This window comes from Dendropsophus ebraccatus, chromosome 3 (assembly GCF_027789765.1).
Source record: "Dendropsophus ebraccatus isolate aDenEbr1 chromosome 3, aDenEbr1.pat, whole genome shotgun sequence".
NCBI classification, from domain to species: Eukaryota; Metazoa; Chordata; class Amphibia; order Anura; family Hylidae; genus Dendropsophus; species Dendropsophus ebraccatus.
In genome coordinates, this window is record NC_091456.1 from 163,436,218 (window position 1) to 163,456,745 (window position 20,528).

At 41.6% G+C, this 20,528-nt stretch overlaps 1 protein-coding gene and 1 long non-coding RNA gene across 2 annotated transcripts in view; one reads left to right on the forward strand and one right to left on the reverse strand.

The window, feature by feature from the left end:
• The window catches only part of ITGA2 (integrin subunit alpha 2), a 91,269-nt gene that overhangs the window by 4,843 nt on the left and 65,898 nt on the right, over positions 1–20,528 (reverse strand). Inside the window, exons 16-27 of the mRNA XM_069963047.1 lie at positions 19,799–19,938; positions 17,493–17,647; positions 14,590–14,700; positions 13,431–13,513; positions 12,343–12,484; positions 11,621–11,713; positions 10,906–10,982; positions 10,215–10,298; positions 8,298–8,400; positions 5,812–5,922; positions 3,271–3,375; positions 2,029–2,142 (exon numbers count right to left, since the gene is read on the reverse strand). Coding sequence (XP_069819148.1) covers positions 2,029–2,142; positions 3,271–3,375; positions 5,812–5,922; positions 8,298–8,400; positions 10,215–10,298; positions 10,906–10,982; positions 11,621–11,713; positions 12,343–12,484; positions 13,431–13,513; positions 14,590–14,700; positions 17,493–17,647; positions 19,799–19,938 — 1,318 coding nt within the window. The remainder of the gene's footprint in view (positions 1–2,028; positions 2,143–3,270; positions 3,376–5,811; positions 5,923–8,297; positions 8,401–10,214; positions 10,299–10,905; positions 10,983–11,620; positions 11,714–12,342; positions 12,485–13,430; positions 13,514–14,589; positions 14,701–17,492; positions 17,648–19,798; positions 19,939–20,528) is intronic.
• On the forward strand, positions 4,992–11,803 carry LOC138786219 (uncharacterized). The gene is made up of 3 exons (XR_011362198.1): positions 4,992–5,116; positions 10,723–10,781; positions 11,639–11,803. It is a non-coding gene; the product is annotated as an uncharacterized lncRNA (long non-coding RNA).

The window sequence follows — 20,528 nt, forward strand, 5'->3', positions numbered from 1 at the left end:
CATATTTTCCACAGCTATAAAGTCCATGGAAGATGTGTCCTCTAAACTATTCTTTCCATTCAATATATTCCAGTTGCGGTTGCCATCTTTTGTACTAATGTCTGGTTTTTGTCCCCTTCTGTGAATTGAGTTTGTAAAGACCAAAAATCCCTGCAAGTAGACAGCAGACAGATCTACATTTATTAATGAAGTATTAATGTAAGACGACACATTAAACAAGGGGTAGTGATAGCATATGTACACATTGTGGAGCTGCAGAGTCCCTATGCTATATGTGCCTGGCCTGTATCACCATGAAATAACAATTCTGGAGCTTCTCCTCTGAGAACTCTGCATTGTGCTGTTCCTCCCTTATTACTCCTAATAACACCCTATTCATTAGAACTTGGACAGCACTGGACATGCCCACAGGTTGGCAGGTAGATGGTAGATGCAGTTGCTGATAGGGTAGAAATATAGTAGTTGGTGATAGGGTAGATGCAGTTGCTGATAGGGCAGATATATTTGTTGGTAGGGTAGATGCAGTTGTTGATGGGGTAAATATGGTTGGTGGTAGGGTAGATGCAGTTGTTGGTAGGGTAGATATAGTTGGTGGTAGAGTAAATGCATTGTAGATATAGTTATATATAGATGCAGTTGGTGATAGGGTAGATGCAGTTGTTGGTAGGGTAGATGCAGGATAGAAGAATTTGTTGGTAGGGTAGATGCAGTTGCTGATAGGGTAGATGCAGTTGTTGTTGTTGATGGGGTAAATATGGTTGGTGGTAGGGTAGATGCAGTTGTTGGTAGGGTAGATATAGTTGGTGGTAGAGTAAATGCATTGTAGATATAGTTATATATAGATGCATTTGGTGATAGGGTAGATGCAGTTGTTGGTAGGGTAGATGCAGGATAGAAGAATTTGTTGGTAGGGTAGATGCAGTTGCTGATAGGGTAGATGCAGTTGCTGATAGGGTATAGTTGTTGGTAGGGTAGATGGAGTGGTTGGTAAGGTAGATGCAGTTGTTGGTAGGGTAGATGTAGTTGCCGATAGGGTAGATATAGGTGGTGGTAGGGTAGATGTAGGTAGGGAAAATGCAGTTGTTTGGTAGGGTACGTGCAGTTGTTGATAGGGTAGATATAGTTGTTGATAGGGTAGATGCAGTTGTTGATAGGGTAGATATAGTTGTTGGTAGGGTAGATGCAGTGGTTGGTAGGGTAGATGCAGTGGTTGGTAGTGTAGATATAGTTGGTTCTAGGGTAGATGCAGTTGCCGATAGGGTAGATATAGGTGGTGGTAGGGTAGATGTAGTTGCTGGTAGGGAAAATGCAGTTGTTTGGTAGGGTACGTGCAGTTGTTGATAGGGTAGATATAGTTGTTGGTAGGGTAGATGCAGTGGTTGGTAGGGTAGATATAGTTGGTTCTAGGGTAGATGCAGTTGCCGATAGGGTAGATATAGGTGGTGGTAGGGTAGATGCAGTAGTTGGTAGGGAAAATGCAGTTGTTGTTGGTGGTTGGTAGGGTAGATGCAGTTTGTGGTAGGGTAGATTTAGTTGTTGGTAGGGTAGATATAGTTGGTTGTAGGGTAGATGCAGTTGCCGATAGGGTAGATATAGGTGGTGGTAGGGTAGATGTAGTTGCTGGTAGGGAAAATGCAGTTGTTTGGTAGGGTACGTGCAGTTGTTGATAGGGTAGATATAGTTGTTGGTAGGGTAGATGCAGTGGTTGGTAGGGTAGATATAGTTGGTTCTAGGGTAGATGCAGTTGCCGATAGGGTAGATATAGGTGGTGGTAGGGTAGATGCAGTAGTTGGTAGGGAAAATGCAGTTGTTGTTGGTGGTTGGTAGGGTAGATGCAGTTTGTGGTAGGGTAGATTTAGTTGTTGGTAGGGTAGATATAGTTGGTTGTAGGGTAGATGCAGTTGATGGTAGGTTAGGTGCAGTTGGTTGTAGGGTAAATGCAAGATACAGTTGGGGCCACCAGACTATATTATGTCGGCTACTGTTGACATAAAGGTCAAAGATTTGTGGTTCTGGTTGAATACTTACAACTGCAAATGTCCCGTTCCAGATTCTGGTAGACACATTAACAAAGTAATCTTCTCTCAGCTGAAGATCTTTCATCAGACATTTGAATCGTGTGCATCTTGTATTGTCGCAGGTCTGCAAAAGGCAACATGTAGAAATAAACGGTTTTGGACAACCAGCAAGGTATCGGTTTTTCTATTTGCTGAAAAAAGTGAACACATTTTTACAGACACAAAAAAACCTAAAAAAATCCATTCTATACTTTTTTTTCAAAGTTTCGAGCTTGCTCACTCAAACCTATTGATAATGTTACAGACCACCACTCTGGCTGGCTGGTGTCTATATAGCCCACACAGTATAGTGTTGCTCTGTACTGTACTGCAGGGATTACACTGGGCACTAACCACTTTACACATTGTTTACACACTGTATCCCTATACATCTACATTGTAGCTATACATACAGCAGCCAGACCATTGCTTTTAGAGCAGAGTGGTGGTTGGTTACCTAGACAACGAGCTCTCAACAAAGGGAGGAAAAGAGTCAACGTATCGGGAGAAGGAGGCAAGTTTACTAAATGAATGTATTTGCAAAAGAATTAAACTGGACGAGTCCTACGAGTATAACTATATTAGCTGAGACAGGAATCCTCTTTAAACTATTCACGCAACGTCGTTTGATAATGGAGGAGTAAATTATTATTTACTGCGTCATTGTAAAATAAGGCTGTTATTTTATAAACAAAAGACAGTATTCTGCATAAAAAGACGTTGTGTGAAGGTAGCCACAAGGAGAATTCTTCTTTTTTTTGTGATGTGTAGAAGAGGTAACATACCGGTAGTAGTCATGTAGTGGTCATATCTTGGCCAAGGTGTTGTTGTGATTTGTCCAAAACCTGTATCAGGCTATGTTCCCACAATGTATTTTTTTTGTCAAAAAACATGTTTTTTTTTTTATAATGATGGCCATTAATAATCATCATAATTATTCTTTACATCCGTCATTATAAAATAATGGCCTTTTTTTCACCTAAAATAGCCTTTATTTCATCTGCTTCAACATATGTCAACTTCAAAAATCACACTTATGTACATGCCATGCCATAAAGGTTCCGACTGTATTACCTAAGACATAGATTTTGGTCAGGGACAGGGATTGTTGTCATGGGGACACAGCTTATTTTACAGTCAGATGAATTAGAAGAGCCTCTGTGCCTTTTAAATAGAACTTGGTTGAATTCTCCTTTTGGACAATTGTACTTACTAATTCCTGGACCTTTGAGAATTTTTCTTCTGTGAATGAAATCACATATTCTTTTTTTCCTATGTGAAGAGGATTGATGACGGCATTGCAACTAATTCCTTTAACCTAGAAAAGGAATGAAGACATCAAATAGTTTCTGAATTTCCAGCTGCCCCGAGCCAGTAACAACTGATTGAAGATTTAATAAAGGAGAAGTCCGGCAAAAATTTTTTAATTAAAGTATTGTATTGCCCCCCAAAAGTTATACAAATCACCAATACACACTTATTACGGGAAATACTTATAAAGTGCTTTTTTCCCTGCACTTACTACTGCATCAAGGCTTCACTTCCTGGATAACATGGTGATGTCACTTCCTGGATAACATGGTGATGTCACGACCCGACCCTCAGTGCTGTGTGGGCTCTGGCTGCTGGAGAGGATGATGGCAGAGGGACACAGGGCACTGGGGGGACACTGAGAATCCCTCTGCCATCATCCTCTCCAGCAGCCATAGCCCGCACAGCTCTGGGAGTCGGGTTGTGACATCACCATTTTATCCAGGAAGTGACATCACCATTTTATCCAGGAAGTGACATCACCATTTTATCCAGGAAGTGACATCATCATGTTATCCAGGAAGTGAAGACCTTAATACAGCAGTAAGTGCAGGGAAAAAAAGCACTTTATGTGCATTTCCCGTAAAAAGTGTATATTGGTGATTTCTATAACTTTTGGGGGGCAATACAATACAAAACTTAACTCTTAAACTCTTTTAACAAAAAAAGAATTTGTAGTCAAGGGGTACTCCACCGTATATGATCAATATTGTTATATCTTAATAGTTTGTGCAATTTTGCACACGGAAATATGACATATGTTTATTTGATTATTTATTTACAATTATTATTTTTATTTAGGATATCTTTTATTTAACTTATTATAGAAGTTTTTTTTTATTCAACAAAACTTTGTTCTTTTTTTTTTTATCTACATATATTTTTAGTCCCCATAGGAGACTATTATAAGGAATCCTTTGATTCCTTATACTGATCATAATTTTTTCATAAGAAAGCTATGATCAGTAGTACCTGGGATCGACTGATGGAGGCTGCAGGAGAGGCCTCAATCAGTGGATCAAGCTGCAAAGCCCACACACAGATGTGGGAGGCTTGCGGCCTGGAGATCATAAGCAGATCAGCACTGGGCGGGCACGGACACCAGACGATCGCTACTGGACCCACAGGTAATGGATTAAAAGCCCCTTTGAGACTTGAAAACAGGAACTAAGTGATTCATTCAGGCCAACACAGCAATCAGGCTGTACCGACATGAAGCTACGGCCCTCTGCTACACATAGTAACAGAGGGCCACCTAGTATACCGGGAGGTCGGCTCCAGCAGTGCTGTAAAGAGACATACAGTAACGTCTCAGAACAGCTAAGGGTTAAAAAATCTCAAGCCCTCCATTACTTATAAGTTGCTGTATGCCCTGCAGGAAGTGGTGTCTGACACAATGCTCTCTGCTGCCACCTCTGTCTGTGAAAGGAACTGTGCAGAGCAGGGAGTTTTTTTATGGGGATTTGCTACTGCTCTGGACACTTCCTGTCACGGACAGAGGTGGCAGCAGAGAGCACAGTTTCAAATTGGAAAAAAATACACCACTTCCTGCCGTGCATACAGCACATGATAAGAACTGAAAGACTTGAGAATTTTTTTCTTTTTTTTTTTTTTACAGAGTACACCTTTAAGGAGCCTGTTTTTATGTAATTAGAAATCAATTGGATGTCCTTAAAGAATTTGCCACTGGAGATGTGTTTTACAGCTCTGTGTGTAAGGAACAAAGCTCCAAATACTTTGCAGAGAAGGTCAGTGGAATAAATAGTTGAATCAAATATGGTGTGTGTGTGTGTGTGAAGGTTAATGATTCTGCCAGTGCCAGTTACAATGCTCACACTTCTTCATATGTTAGTGCTGAAGATTGTAAGACTACAATATAAGAATACAGCATGACTTCTGTACATTTATATACAACATAAGACATATACATATATTAACAAACAGAATACACAGCAAGACATGATGACTACCTTTAGTTTCCAAGGCTGTGCTTACAGATTATGATTGACACTGTTTCACCATGATTTCTATTAAATTGTGGCAAAAAGTTCGATATTTTACATCAATTTTACAGCTCAGTGCCATTTAAGTGAATGGAGTATAATTGTAATACCACACACAACCTGAGGACAGGAGTGGCGCTGTTTTGGCAAGAAAGTATTTATGCTTTCTTTCTAATCCTGGATAACCCCTTTAAATCCCTCAGAAAGGACTAGGAATGATTCTCCGGCATGTAGAATATTTGCTTTTAGGGAGCTGCTCACATTCAGTACAGGGCATAGTTCACACTACGTAAAAATGACGGACGTTGTTATAAGAAGGACGTAGTTTTTTACAGTGCGAACCTAGCCCAAATGTGCATAACATTGCAAATACATGTGATCAGTGTGAAACAGAACAATTATATGTGTATTGTATAACATTTACCCCTACTTCCGCTTACCTGGTCTGTTTGGATGTCTGTGATATACATCAAGGGATTGTTTTCTTTTGTGGACTCTGGAATATTCACGGTTACAAACGCTGATGTTACTGGAATTGTCCCAGTACTGATCTAAAGTAACACCATTAACATTAATAAAAGAGAACATACCCAAAATAAGCTAAAAGTCAAAGCGCAACAATAAAGCATAAGTTCTTAAAGGGGTACTCTGACAAAAATATTTTCCTTTCAAATCAACTAGTTTTTGAAAGTTATATAGATTTGTAATTTATTTCTATTTAATAATCCCCAGTCTTCCAGTACTTATCAGCTGCTTTATGTCCTGCAGGAAGTGGTGTATTCTCTCTAGTCTGACACAGTGCTCTCTGCTGCCACCTCTGTACAAGACAGGAACTGTCCAGAGCAGGAGAGGATTTCTATGGGGATATGCTCCTGCTCTGGACGGTTCCTGACATGGACAGAGGTGGCAGCAGAGATCACTGTGTCAAACTGGAAAGAATACACCCCTTCCTGCAGGACATACAGCAGCTGATAAGTACCAGAAGACTGGAGCTTTTTAAATAGAAATAAATTACAAATCTATATAACTTTCCAACACCAGTTGATTTGAAAGAAAAATATTTCGCAGAAGTACCCCTTTAAGTTGTCTGATGTTCAATACGCAGTTTAGCTAAGGCAATGTTCACACGCAGTATTTCTGTCAGTATTTTGCAACCAAAACCAGGAGTGGATTAAAAACGCAGAAAGGCCATGTTCACACACTGTTTAAACTTAGTGGATGGGCGCCATTTAATGGGAAATAACAGCCATTCTTTTAAAGTAACAGTAATTATTTGGCATTAAGTGGCGGCCATCCACTCAATTTCAACAGTGTGTGAACATAGCCGTTTGCAATCCACTCCTGGTTTTGGTTGCAAAATACTGAGCAAAATTACTGTATACATCGGTATACTCCAAAAGGTCTTCAGAGCATCTCCAAAGGTCAGTCCATTAAATACAAATCTGTGGTGAGGAATAGGTTGGTTAAATACCTATTGCGCCTGTGCGCAGCTGCGTAGATCACATATTTTGTTTGTCTGCCCTCGATCGGTTATTATATTAGTTCAGAAAAACCATACATTATTTAGATCCTTTATGCATTATGTGGTTTAGTTGCAAGTTAGACTGGGTTTAAATAATTTGTCCTTCTTGTACATTCAGTAATGGCGGAGCTGGAACTACTATATATAAATTCCTTTTTTTTTTCAAGTCTCCCGGTTTACTGCCAAGTCACATATTTTCAAACATCCAATTTTCCACCAAATAGACTACTCTTAGTAAAAGTTCTGTTAGACACACTGGTAATGAGACGGGTGACAATATAGACTGAAGCACTATTTAGATAGAAAGTCGAAAAACATGGATTATTTTCTAATTTTAATAGGAAAAAAATCTAATATTTTTTAATCATGCTGCCTCCAAGCCACTCACACTTTATTGGCATCCTAAGGGCTAGGAACTTCATGCAAAGCCCAGCATGCGGGGTGCCAGTAAAGTTTAAGTGGCAGGGAGGAAGGTGGAGGCTACTGCAGCTCCGCCCCCATGACTACTTACTAGGCGCTGAGAGGAGGGATTAAAGCACAGTATTTTGAAAATGGCGCCTACCTGAAGACTATTGGGTGCAGCATTGGGTCCCAGTGCCGGGTAAGGGACGTGACTTGTTTCTTTTAGGCTATGTTCACACTACGTATTAGACCGGCTTTTCTCTGGCCGGATCATCTTGGCCGGTACTTACATACCGACTGGATCATCTTTCGGCTGCGGAGCTCTGATGCGGGGCATCAGCGCGCGCCCGCATCAGAGCTTACCATAGCACACAGTGAAGCGAGCGGCTGGAGCCGCTCGCTTCACTGTGTGAACTGACAGGTCTTTCTGCCTGTCAGTTTTTTCCGGCGCTGCATAGATCCCGGCCGGAGCGTATACGATGTGTGTACGCTCTGGCCGGGATCCCATTGCACACAAGGCATTGTCCACACCACAAAACTACGGCCGTAGTTCTGCAGCAAGAACTACGGCCTTAGTTTTACGTAGTGTGAACATAGCCGTAAAGTAAATCTCTGACCCCCTGACAATTTACTATGCTGGCAGCACTGCTGGTTAGATATTAATGGAAGCATTCAGAACACAGTTTTGTTGCAAGTGCTTGTTTTTATTTTCATAACCAATTAATGTGAATGGTGTCAAAGAGGAGGAGCCTATTGTTCCCTGGGCCCTGGCATCGCTATACCTCACTGTCTTGTGTGCACAGTGTATGTCCTGATTAAGTATAGGGCAGGCATACAACACTGTAAGGCATAGCAGTACTAGGGCACAGGGAATAATTGGCCCCGCCTCTTTGACACTATTCATATTAAAATAAATAAATATATATATATATATATATATATTTTATTATTTTTTTTTTTCATATGATCATGTGATGTAAATTGAAAAATAATCTTATTTACCTTTATAGTAAAGTTATATTCTGGACCAATTTCTTTAAGATGATTTATCGTTGATGGAACACTAGCCCCAGAAAACACCTCATAAAAGTTAATGCTCGTAGACCTAGAAGGAAATAAAAAAAGAGGTGTCACTCCACAGACCAGCATGATGAGCGCGACAAATTAGATGAGTACATTAAAGAGCATAGAGCATCTGGAGTTTTACAGGGACACAGAAGATAAGAAGGGGGAGGGGGGTCAACTACAATCATAACAGGGGCCTCCTTTTGTTTAAAGGGAAACTATCAGCAGGATAGAAGTATCTACCCTGCTGATATGTCCCTATAGCACATGGGGTGCTGAGGATGAAGGTAAGTTTCTTACCTTGATCGTTGGTGCCGTTTTTGGTATCTTTGTAGTTTAATTCATGTGCTAATGAGGCAGTTTGGTGCACTGGGGGTGGGACTTCCACCCTCAGTCTACTGATCTGCCCCAGCTGGCCGCCTCTAATCAATATTGGCACAGTGCTCGGCCCCAGTATTCATTTAAAGGGTGGACCGGCCGTCGTCTTGTGATAAGGGATGAGGGATTTACAGTGCTAGTGAAGTACTTCAATAAGCCTGGCCGTCTGCTTGTCAGCCGTCTGCCTTTTAACTCAGTGCTGCTCCCTCCAGGTGCCTGAAAAAAGTTTTTCGGGGCTGTATCCAGCTTTCCCAGGCACCTGAAGTGGCACGGTATTCCTAGGCAGCCGGCTGACAAGCTTATTGAAGCGTTCTACTTCTTGCACTGTAAACTCCCTTATCCCTACTTGAGATATCAGTTTTTTATTGTGTAAAAGAATTATAATCTCCGAAGCTTTCCGAGCTGTAGAATGGAATGCAGTGGTGTGCCAGGGTCACTCCTTTATTAAAATGTAGTCCTTTAAAAGAGGTTTTAAAAGAACATATCAAAGGCTAATTCTTAGGAGCTCAACTTCACATGGGGCTAAGCTGGATTATTAGGTACAATCTCATGTGTGGATGTGCAAACGTGGCTGGGAATCATTAAAAGGGGAACCCTACTGATCTGTTTTGCTCACTTGTTTCCAGACCAGTATCAGACCCCTATCGATCACATACTAATAGGAAATAAATGCATAAAAAAAAAAAAAACCTTTAGGGTGCGTTCACATGTACAGGATCCGCAGCAGATTTGATGGTGAAAATTTGATGCTGTGTTCAGTTATTTAGATCAAATCTTCTGCAGATCTGCACCATGACATCTGCTGCAATACAGTATGTGTAAAGCTACCCTTAAAGGGAACCTGTCACCCCCCGTGCCGGGGTGACAGGCTCCCGACCCCCGTTAGAGCCCCCTATACTTACCTATTCCCGCCGGGTCCCGCTTCTGGAGGTGGTCGGGTGATGAAGATCTCAGCCGCTGCAGCCCGGCACGCGCGCTGAGAGATGAGTCCAACACCCATAGAGAATGACAGGAGAGTCCAGCGCTCTGTCATTCTCTATGAGCGCTGGACTCATCTCTCAGCGCGCGCGCCAGGCTGCAGCAGCTTAGATCTTCATCACCCGACCACCTCCAGAAGCGGGACCCGGCGGGATTAGGTAAGTATAGGGGGCTCTAACGGGGGGTCGGGAGCCTGTCACCCCGGCACGGGGGGTGACAGGTTCCCTTTAAAGTCTATTGCAGGCATACTGGACTGCTTAATGTAAATTAAATTAAGAAAAAAAAAATCACATACACATCTGAAATCACCCCACCCAAAAACAAACAAAAAACATATTCTGTTAAACTGGTATATCCACTTGTATATTTATTTCAGCTGTCACATAGGGTTGTCATCCACTGTTTCCATACTAATGCAGAATACCAAAGACCTCCATACTGGTGAATCCTATTACTGTATGTGTCATATAGAATATTCAGAATATAAACATTCCATACCTTGTGAAGTGCATCCCTGTGTCATACTTTACAGGAAGAGATATGTTCACTGCATTGTCTTGCACATTATCTTCATAACTTTCACTGTAGAAAAATAAAGTTTGAACTTTTATGTGAAGATGGAATAACACATTTAAAGGGGCTTACCATCATGCTTACAAAGGGCTGTATTTGGTATAGTAGCCTATCCTTGCTAAAGTGAGTAAGGATCAAATTCTATATAAGACAATAGAAATAAAGAAATTTTCATGAAAAAAAAAATATCTTCAAATCAATGAGGGGCTTTGCAGGTCCATAGTGGGTGGTTGAGTTGCTAATGCAACTGAATTAAGGGTTCATGGAACTCACTGGGTGTTGGAAGGTCACGTCAGCACACCAACCATTTAGCATGCAAGTGCATCTTTCCATGATGAACTGAATAACAGACTTAAGTTTAACTTTACAAGAAACTTAAAAAAAACTGAACATCATCCATGTTGAGTTACCCAGATTTGGTATTTTTTTTAAGACCCCATATCCACCTCCTGGCATCAGTAAGAGAAAGAAAACATGAAAGACCACAGAAAGGTAACAGCAACTTTATTTTCCAATGTATGTTCATGTATTAGACAACCCCCTTAAGTTTTCTAAAGATGCTACAGGTGCAGTTCACACATATCCACCTAAATATGGACCCTCTAAGGGACTATACCTTGTAGCCTGGAAGTAGATGTAAGCTTTATCCTGAAGATAATTGAGGTTGAAATCAAATCCAATATCAAATGTAACCTATAAAAAGAAAACATTTATTGAGGCAATCACAACTATAACATTAGGGGGTATACAACTTGTAGCTGCACCCTGGCAAGCCCAAAGTTCTTTTTGTGTCTTAAAGTGGTACTCCATTTTTTTTTCCTTTCAAAGGAACTGGTGTTTAGTTTATGTATAAATACTAGTGTGTAATGTACCTAATCATGCCTGATGAAGAGGGTGGTTAACCCTCGAAACGCATAGCACTACAATAAAGAACACATCTGGTTGGCAATAATACTGGGAATCTCTGCCTCTTTTTTGAAGTGGAGTGACAGTGTCGGGAGGTTTGAGCGCCAAGGAATCCACCATTGTTGCAAGGACCATTCAATGAATAGCAGCCGCACAAAACTGACAGTCAATAGAGGTCACAAATATAAATGATGACACTATTCATCTTATCAGCAAGTGTATTGCCATAGTCCTCCACTTTACTGCAAAGTACAACAGGGTGAATATAGTTGAATTCCTAGTAACCAGAATTCTTCAGGAGTAATGGCCGCCATATTAGTAGCCCCTTGTCAGATTTGTCAGAAAGCAATACAATTAGGGACATACCCTTGAAGGTCATGAACTCTTAGAAAACTTTACTCATTTTCTTTATAACTTTAAAATACCTTTTGCTGGTCTTTCAGAAACGGGAATCCCACCAGACAGCTGACAGATCCTTGTGTATTGCCAACTTGGCACAGAACTTCTGTTCCATCGCTCTGCAACATAGATGACTGTGTAAGCACCCAATAAATTCACAGACCGTGAAGTGCAACCACCCAGCCTGACACATCTTAAAGGGAAACTATCAGCAGGTTAGAAGCATCTAACCTGCTGATATGTCCCTATAGCACATGGGCTAAAGATGGCGGTAAGTTTCTTTCCTTAATCCTCTGCATCACTTTCGTCAACTTTGTAGTTCAATCCATATGCTAATTAGGTGGTTTGGTGCACTGGGGGTGGGGCTACCACCATTAGTGCCCAAGGCTGGTCCATCCCTTCTAATGAATACTGGGGTTTACCACTGCAGGGCACCAGATGGATATTCATTAGAAGCGATGGTGTGAGGGTGGTAGCCCCGCCCCCAGTGCACCAAACAACCTCATTAGCATATGGATCAAACTACATGAAAACTACACCGAAGATGAAGATAAGAAATCTACCTTCATCCTCCTATAGGGACATGCTTCTAACCAGCTGATAGTTTCCATTTAAAAGACTGCATGAATAACATATATATTATCCCCTGGGAAAATTGTCGTGAGCTAACACCATAAGACATGTTCTCATTTGTAACTGCATTGGATCTGTAGACACAAAATTGTGGGAGATTTTTTAAATTACTTACCGGAGGAGTTGAAGATGCAAAGAAAAGATTTTCGGAGAAAACTGCCTTGAGCTTTGTGTTGTAAGCATTTTCCTTTTTATTCCTTAGTGTTACTTGGAACATCAGCCTTCTGTTTTTGTCACTGACAACGTATGGTTGTTTCCTGTAGGAAGCGATGCATCACTAATTATAAGACTGTATACGCCACCATTCATTCCTGCCTATTAATTAGCGAGACATAGTGACGTGTAACATGGTACAGATGTAGCAGAGTTCAGTTAGCTCCACTGGTAAATACTTGTCCGTTGTGTCTATGTTTATGTAATGCTGAGGGAGCTGTAACAGAACAGTACCGTCTAGAGCAGTTATGTCAAACTCTGGCCCGCGGGCCAAATCTGACCCGTGGTGCCACTATCTTTGGGCCGCCAGGCAATTTAGAGTTTGAATTACATGTGGCCCGCCATGGCTACTATATAAGAGACTATGGGGAAGGACTGGCTACTATATGAGACTACTGGGGAGGGCTGGCTACTATATAAGAGACTATCGGGGAGGGCTGGCTAATATATAGGAGACTGTTGGGGAGGGCTGGTTACGATATAAGAGACTATGGGGGGAGGGATGGCTACTATATGAGACTTCGGGGGAGGGCTGGATACTATATGAGACTACTAGGGAGGTCTGGATACTATAAAAGACACTATTGGGGAATACTGGCTACTATATGGAACACTTGGGGGGCTGGCTACTATTAAGGCACTATTGGGAGGGCTGGCTAATATGTGGGGCAATTTTATTTGGGTTGGCTACAACATGGGGCAATATTGAGGGGGTTGGCTATTACATGGGTTTGGGTTTAATCATATTATAGCAATTTATCATGTCATTTATCATAGTGCACAGGCCGTGGAGACTCACACAACTGACAGTGCGAGGAACACCACACGCTACTCTGACAGTGCCAGGACCGCCGCATTTGCTCTTCAATAAGCCAATTTTTTTAATTTTGGCCCACTGTGTATTTGAGTTTGACACCACTGGTCTAGAGTCACCCTACCTTCATGGGCATATAATAGATGCTCTAATTGCAACGGCAAAACAAGACTTACACATCATCTGGTTTCTGTGCCACTTGTAAGAAAAGATCCGAATGACAAATTCCATCATCACCACAGTCTTTTTGGAAGGGAATCTATTGGAAAAAAGTATAGGGACCTTTTAAAATAGTTATGTGAAAGTAGATTAAAAAAAAAAAAAAAGTCTCAGAAACTGAGCCACTTGTGCTTATTGGTCATGTCTGTTATTGAAGAGGCTGTCCAGGGTAAAACAATTGCACTGTTACTGCTTTAAGCTTTGTTCTTACATTAGTGGGGTGCTGAACAGATGATCTGTGGGGGTGTAGGTAGGGTCTGCACCCAGCCAATCAACAATTGACAGCCTATATTTAGTAGTATTTTGTCCAAATGTTTAATATTGCAAAAGGAAGAAAAAGTCACAGGCACTCACCAATTCCGATGCATTAGTAGTCCAGTTTATTAGAATAACTTTATATATACAGGGTGATGGAGTGGAACAGGTGCGTCCTCACTGACTAACCACGGTTGTGCGCGAAACAACCGTTGTTAGTGAAGACACACCTGCTCCACTCTTTTCCCACCTGCACGTATAAAGATGTTCTAATAAAAGCATTGGAATTGGTGAGTGCCCGTGACTTTCTTTTCTTCCTTTCACAAGTTTGAATCTACAGTGTATCTGAGCACCACCTGGTTGTGTCTTCACCTGAGCCACATACCACTGTCCATTTCTATATATATAGAGCCCAAGGGCCTGAGAATTAAGAGTGGTGCTATTCCCTCCATCCTTATCACAACACAACTTTTCATATGTTGCTGCCCATGATGAGACTAACAATTCATTCCATAGTTATTATCTTTTCAGTCTCCTTCTCCCAGTTCTCAGCTGCCTGCTGCTTTCTGCTGAAGATATAAAAAACTGTGTGTGGGCTTTTCTCTCTGTCTCCACTTCTCTCCACCTAACTTCTCTACCTTCCAAGACGGCTGATGTAAACAAGTTCCTGGCAGGCTTTAACTGCAATTTTGTAGCTTTTTTGTAATGCAGAAATCAGAAACTATTTTATGTGGCCAACACCTGCAGCCCTTGGTGCCATTTGCATGCCTACCTAGGAGTTGATTATTTTAAAAAAACGGAGAGGAGAAAACACTCAAATTATTGGTAATGAATTGATATTTGACTTATTTTTATACTTACAAACCATTCGCTTGAGCCAGATGAATAAGGATTTAATACAGGACTGCTATCTGGCTTCTGGGCAGCAATATTAATGCGCAATGCCAGCGCATTCTCTGAGTCTGATGTTTCCTAGTAGCAGAAATAAAAAAAAAAACCTTACATAAATAACAATAGTGGCAACTATTTACAGACGTTAGTAAAACAGGCAAAAAAAAACATGAATGAGTACATTTATTTATGTTTGAATTATATGTTAGGTCACAAGCATACATGTCATTTTTTAAAGTTGAACATAAAAAGACATACTCACCTGCTGCACAGCCAAAGCGCTGCCCTCCAACTTCTTCCTTCCGCTCCCTTCTTGCTCTGCATGTGTGCTAGAGTGCTGGGAGAGAGAGTGGCCTCTTGTGGCCTATGGCTGCCCCTGACCACATGAGTGATTAACAGGGATAAAAGCCAAAGGCTCCAAGCTCTGTCATTCACATTGCCGCATTTAAAGGGAACCTGTCACCCCCGTGCCGGGGTGACAGGCTCCCGACCCCCCGCTACAGCCCCCTATACTCACTTGATCCCGCCGGGTCCCGCATCTGGATCCGGAGAGTGCGCGCGCCGGGCTGCAGCGGCTGAGATCTCCGTGACCTGACCGAATCCAGAAGCGGGACCTGGCGGGATCAGGTGAGTATAGGGGGCCTTAGCGGGGGTTGGGAGCCTGTCACCCCGGCACGGGGGGTGACAGGTTCCCTTTAAGAGAAAAGTCCAGGCATGTCCTTTTTTTTCAAAACGGGCGCTGGGTGTCTGCTGTCCTCTGCTCCAGTTTCCGGTCCCCGGCCACTTCAAGGTCTGAGTGGGGACCTGGGACATAACGTGTCAGGCCCACTCAGCCAGTCAGGGGCCAAGGAGGGACCCCACTATGGCCGCTGACAGGCTAAGCAGGCCTCACAAGCAATGTCTCAGGTCCCCACTCAGACCTAGAAGCGGCCAGGGACCAGGAACTGGAAGAGAGGACAGCGGACCCCATCACTGGAGCCAAGGAGGTAAGTGCATGTTATATTCATCCACATTTTCCCCAGCTAATCAGGAGCTTATAAAGTTAATGGGCAAGGCGCAGTTGACACAGGCCCAGGGTACATAACAACACATGGATTTCCACTTGCTCCCATAGACTTGTCCATTGTCCATTCACTAAAATAGGATAGGTTCTAAGATTCCTGACCTATTTTCTGGAAAGGACACCCTTCAGGAAAAAAAAGCTGAAAGGTGTCCCTGCCCAATAGAAGTCTCTGGGTCTGGGAATTTATCTGGATTTCCTGATTCCTGATAAGAAATCTTTATAAATGTACCAGACATGTGCATGAGACCTTATTGTGATAGCTGGGTGACAACTCATACAGCACAGTGTGTTCTCAATTTGTTGTCAGTCTAATAGGTTTTTTATATTTGTATATTTTTCTAGCCTCATATTTAGCATAAAGTTTCTGTGCTGTCGCCTAGATTTCCAGGAATTAAATAAAACTTATGAGCGGTTGACTTAAGGTCTTATATTACTGGTAGGGGGGTCTTGGATGGGCTAGGGGAATTGCACTTTTATGTGGTGGTTGGGAGAACTTGTTAATAGTGATTTTTTTACTCCTTCCTGTTTGCAGTCATGATAATTGATAGCAGCATCGCAGCCTCTTTTATTATAGTGTTATAATTATAGCTGCACTGGAGGCAGTTATTCTCGAAGTGCTAACCCAGAAGCTGCCAGCTAAGGTTACACATCTGTATATTGTAGAATTACTTAACCATCTGGTTGGCTCCAAGAGGATTCCCAAATTAGATGTCTCAGCCAGAAAGAAACCTCTCATTCAGAAAAGCAGATAGGAGGTGCATCACCGACCACATTCATCTGTCACAAACATATTATAGGAATTTGGATATGTACTCAGAAATTACAGCAAAATATGAATAATCTAAAGCAGCTAGAGGCATTATTGCATTGCACAAATTGTGGCAGTATTTACACAATTTGGTACAGTTTGGTACCCTATCCCTGTATATAAATACTGAATCCGAGGCAGAGTGACTTTTTGCGGTTTCCCTCCAAGGACCCAGGGTTAGTGATGAGGGAACTGATTTTGAGATAATCACATTTCCTCCGAATTTTACATAAAAAATTAATATCAGCTAAACTTTTTTTGTGATTTAAATTGGAATTGTCTGCTGCCAGACATGCTGTTGCTCAGCCTCCACATAGTATTGTAAAAAAAATCTCATGAGCTCCTGCTTCCAGCCCTATATATATATAACACTGCATGCTGTAGAGGAGCAGGGACTTCTATCAAAATGACAGGAATCCCTGTTCCTCTAGGAGCAGTGTGAAAATGCTCACCCAGGGCTGGACTGGTGTTTTCTTCTGTGTATTTCAGTCAATTAATGGTCACCTGATCTGGGGACTAGTCCTTGACAAGACCAGAGATTGGGTGAGCATTTTTACACTGCCCCTTGAGGGACATGGATTCCTGACATATGTATACATATCTGCTTTTGTCTCTGGCCCAATAAAACCAAGTAGCAGTGCAGTGGATTGCCACCGAGCACCTGAGCACATATGTCTAGCATAGAGCGTCCCAGAAACTTTGTAGAGCGTAGGGACCCCTGTCAGTTTTAAACAGAGTTCCTGATCCTTTACAGTAAGCAGAGATGTGCCAATATTGTTGCTAACATTATGGCACATAGAGGTAAGTGGCAATGCTGTACATCGCCACTCTATGTACTGTAGAATCTAATCCAAGGAGATTTATCGTCTTTTCCCAGCACTTTGAGCATATTTCCTGCCAGTTGACCTCTTCTTTAACCCCCCCCCCCCCCTTCACACCTTTGATATGCTACTTCTTGTAAAAGACCACTTATTATTGCACTCTGGGGTTCACAGTACTTACTTGAACATTAAAAACATGCTCAATGCATTTTTCCTTTGTGCTTATGTCGACGGCCTTAGTTATGAATCGGTCTCCGTTTTCCTTAAACTGTCCTCTAGATGTCACTCTCGATGACATGAGATCAGCGTCTAGCGTTGCATTGTAGGAGATAGACACTGTGTGGAGAGACAGGGTTGAGACAATAAGCTTTGAATCCCACACTGACAGCTGTGTTATAGCCAAGTATAACCTTTGCGGTTCTGTTCAGCTGAATTTATATGACTGTAAAGTTCTAAGTTCTGTCCAGTAGAACCACAAGGTGTTTTATATTCAATGTCCAGGTACCACTGCTTCCCAATTCAACAGTTTCAGGTTGTTCATTATAAAAATTATAAAAGGTTTATTTAGTGAATTTCAAAGAGTAGCTGAGCATATGGACTCTCTTAGGATCAATGGGGGTCCTTGAGTGTCATGGACAGAGTCAATGTTTTATGTCCAATTGACATGTCATTAAACACTGCATCTTCTTAATTATTAATATGAGTTGATCAGCATTTTAGTTGGAGTCAAGTACAAGACCACCATTAATATCCAGATGGTGGTATCCGAGCCAACTTTATTAGTAAATTGGTTGGACACCCAACTAGAAATTGGTTGGACACCTAGCTAGAATCTGGTTGGACACCTAGCTAGAATCTGGTTGGACACGACACCTAGCTAGAAATTGGTTGGACACCCAGCTAGAAATCGGTTGGGCACCTAGCTAAAATCTGGTTGGACTCGACACCTAGCTAGAAATTGGTTGGACACCCAGCTAGAAATTGGTTAGACACCTAGCAAGAAATTGGTTGGACACCCAGCTAGAAACTGGTTTGACACCCAGCTAGAAATTGGTTGGACGCCTACGGTAGCTAGAATTTGGTTGGACACCTAGTTAGAAATTGGTTGGACACCCAGCTAGAAACTGGTAAGACACTTAGCTGGAAATTGGTTGGACACCTAGCTAGAAGTTGGTTGGACATCTAGCTAGAAATTGGTTGGACACCCAGCTAGAAATTGGTTAGACACCTAGCTAGAAATTGGTTAGACACCCAGCTAGAAATTGGTTAGACATCTAGCTAGAAATTGGTTGGACACCTAGCTAGAAATTGGTTAGACACCTAGCTAGAAATTGGTTGGACACCCAGATAGAAATTGGTTAGACATCTAGCTAGAAATTGGTTGGACACCTAGCTAGAAATTGGTTAGACACCTAGCTAGAAATTGGTTGGACACCCAGATAGAAATTGGTTAGACATCTAGCTAGAAATTGGTTGGACACCTAGCTAGAAATCGGTTGGACACCCAGATAGAAATTGGTTAGACATCTAGCTAGAAATTTGTTGGACACCTTGCTAGAAATTGGTTGGACACCTACAGTAGCTAGAATTTGGTTGGACACCTAGCTAGAAGCTGGTTGGACACCGAGCTAGAAATTGGTTGGACGCCTACAGTGGCTAGAATTTGGTTGGAGACCTAGTTAGAAATTGGTTAGACACCTAGCTGGAAATTGGTTGGACATTGGGTGTTTTTTGGCATATGAAGCATAATAAAAGAAAGTTAAAAAGGACCCATTTTCTAACTTACTACTAGTAAGAGGCATGGTGTAATCTTGAACTGCTCTTCATCTAAGGGTCCTTAGCAAAAAGGCTGACATCGCTGTGTGTAATAGAGCTAATGATCATCAGACTAATGCTGCGTTTACACGGAACGATAATTCGCCCGATCGTACGTTTAACGATTTCAAAGTAACGATTTTTTAAATAACGATTAGCGTTTAGATGGAACGATATATCGTACAAAAAAATTTGTTTTGCAATCGTTTTGCGATCGCTTAAGCCTATCTCACACATAAGTAAAATCGACTGAACGACTGTTTACACGGAACGATCTGCAAATTTTTTATGAACGACGATTTAAGAACATGTTCAAAGATCAAAATGAACTGCATTTACATGTATGATTATCGTTCGAATTCGATCGTTATCGTGCAAATTCGCACGATAATCGTTCCGTGTAAACGCAGCATAACAAGTAAATGCTTGTTTGTCAGCCAATCGCTTCATCGTGACCTGTCAAAAAAAAACATTTCTCATCGGCCACACATCTCCCTGTGTAATATGGAGACGGATGATAGCAGCAACTAATGATGAAAGCAATGCGCCATGGATTCCAATTCTAATGGAAGACACAAAACTTTCCGGGTCCTTTGCACATCAAGTGTCTTTCACCCAATGTTGGCGAATGGATGCCATTAAGTTATAAAGTAAAATAAAAATAACAATTACCAAATTGTTGTCCGGTGTTTGCAGGTCTGAAGCGAGCATCGAAGCAGATTTTTACAGTAATTTCACTGTTCTTATTTGTTAGTACAATTTTATCCGGATTAAATGAAACCTTCACAGATACATCTGCAATACCCTGCGACCTAAATAGGAGACAAATAATTATCAATATATATTAAACAAGTAAGTAGGGCAAAAGTTAAAAAAAAATACAAAGAAACGAAAAATAAAAAACCCACAACACTAGGCAGATTTCACATAGATGTAATATGGCTGCATGACCTGACTTAGTCAGCAAACGATTGAAATGTAGTCCTCACCCGGCAATCCAACATTTATGTAAGTTATTAATGTACAAAAAGTGTAAGCGGAAGGATCACAATTTAGTCTTGGGCGTATACTTGTCATATGCAGTATACATAAAATAGCTGGGGTTTAAAAGGAGTTTTCTCATGAAGACTATCCCCTCCATATCTCCTAGTCATTATAGCCAAGTAGAAAATATCATGTCCGGCACTATTAACCAAAAATGGCGGCTGCTCTAGAGCACATGTATTACTGTATTTTTATTAGTATAAGTCATAGTGCCATGTATGCAAAAAGCTATATCCATCAGTCCCATAAGGATGGGCAGTGCGTATATGCAATGCCTGTGTCTTTTGACCATAGGAGGCAACAGGACCCCCATTCTCATGATCAGACTGGCCCATTGCAGTACTTATCAGCTGCTATA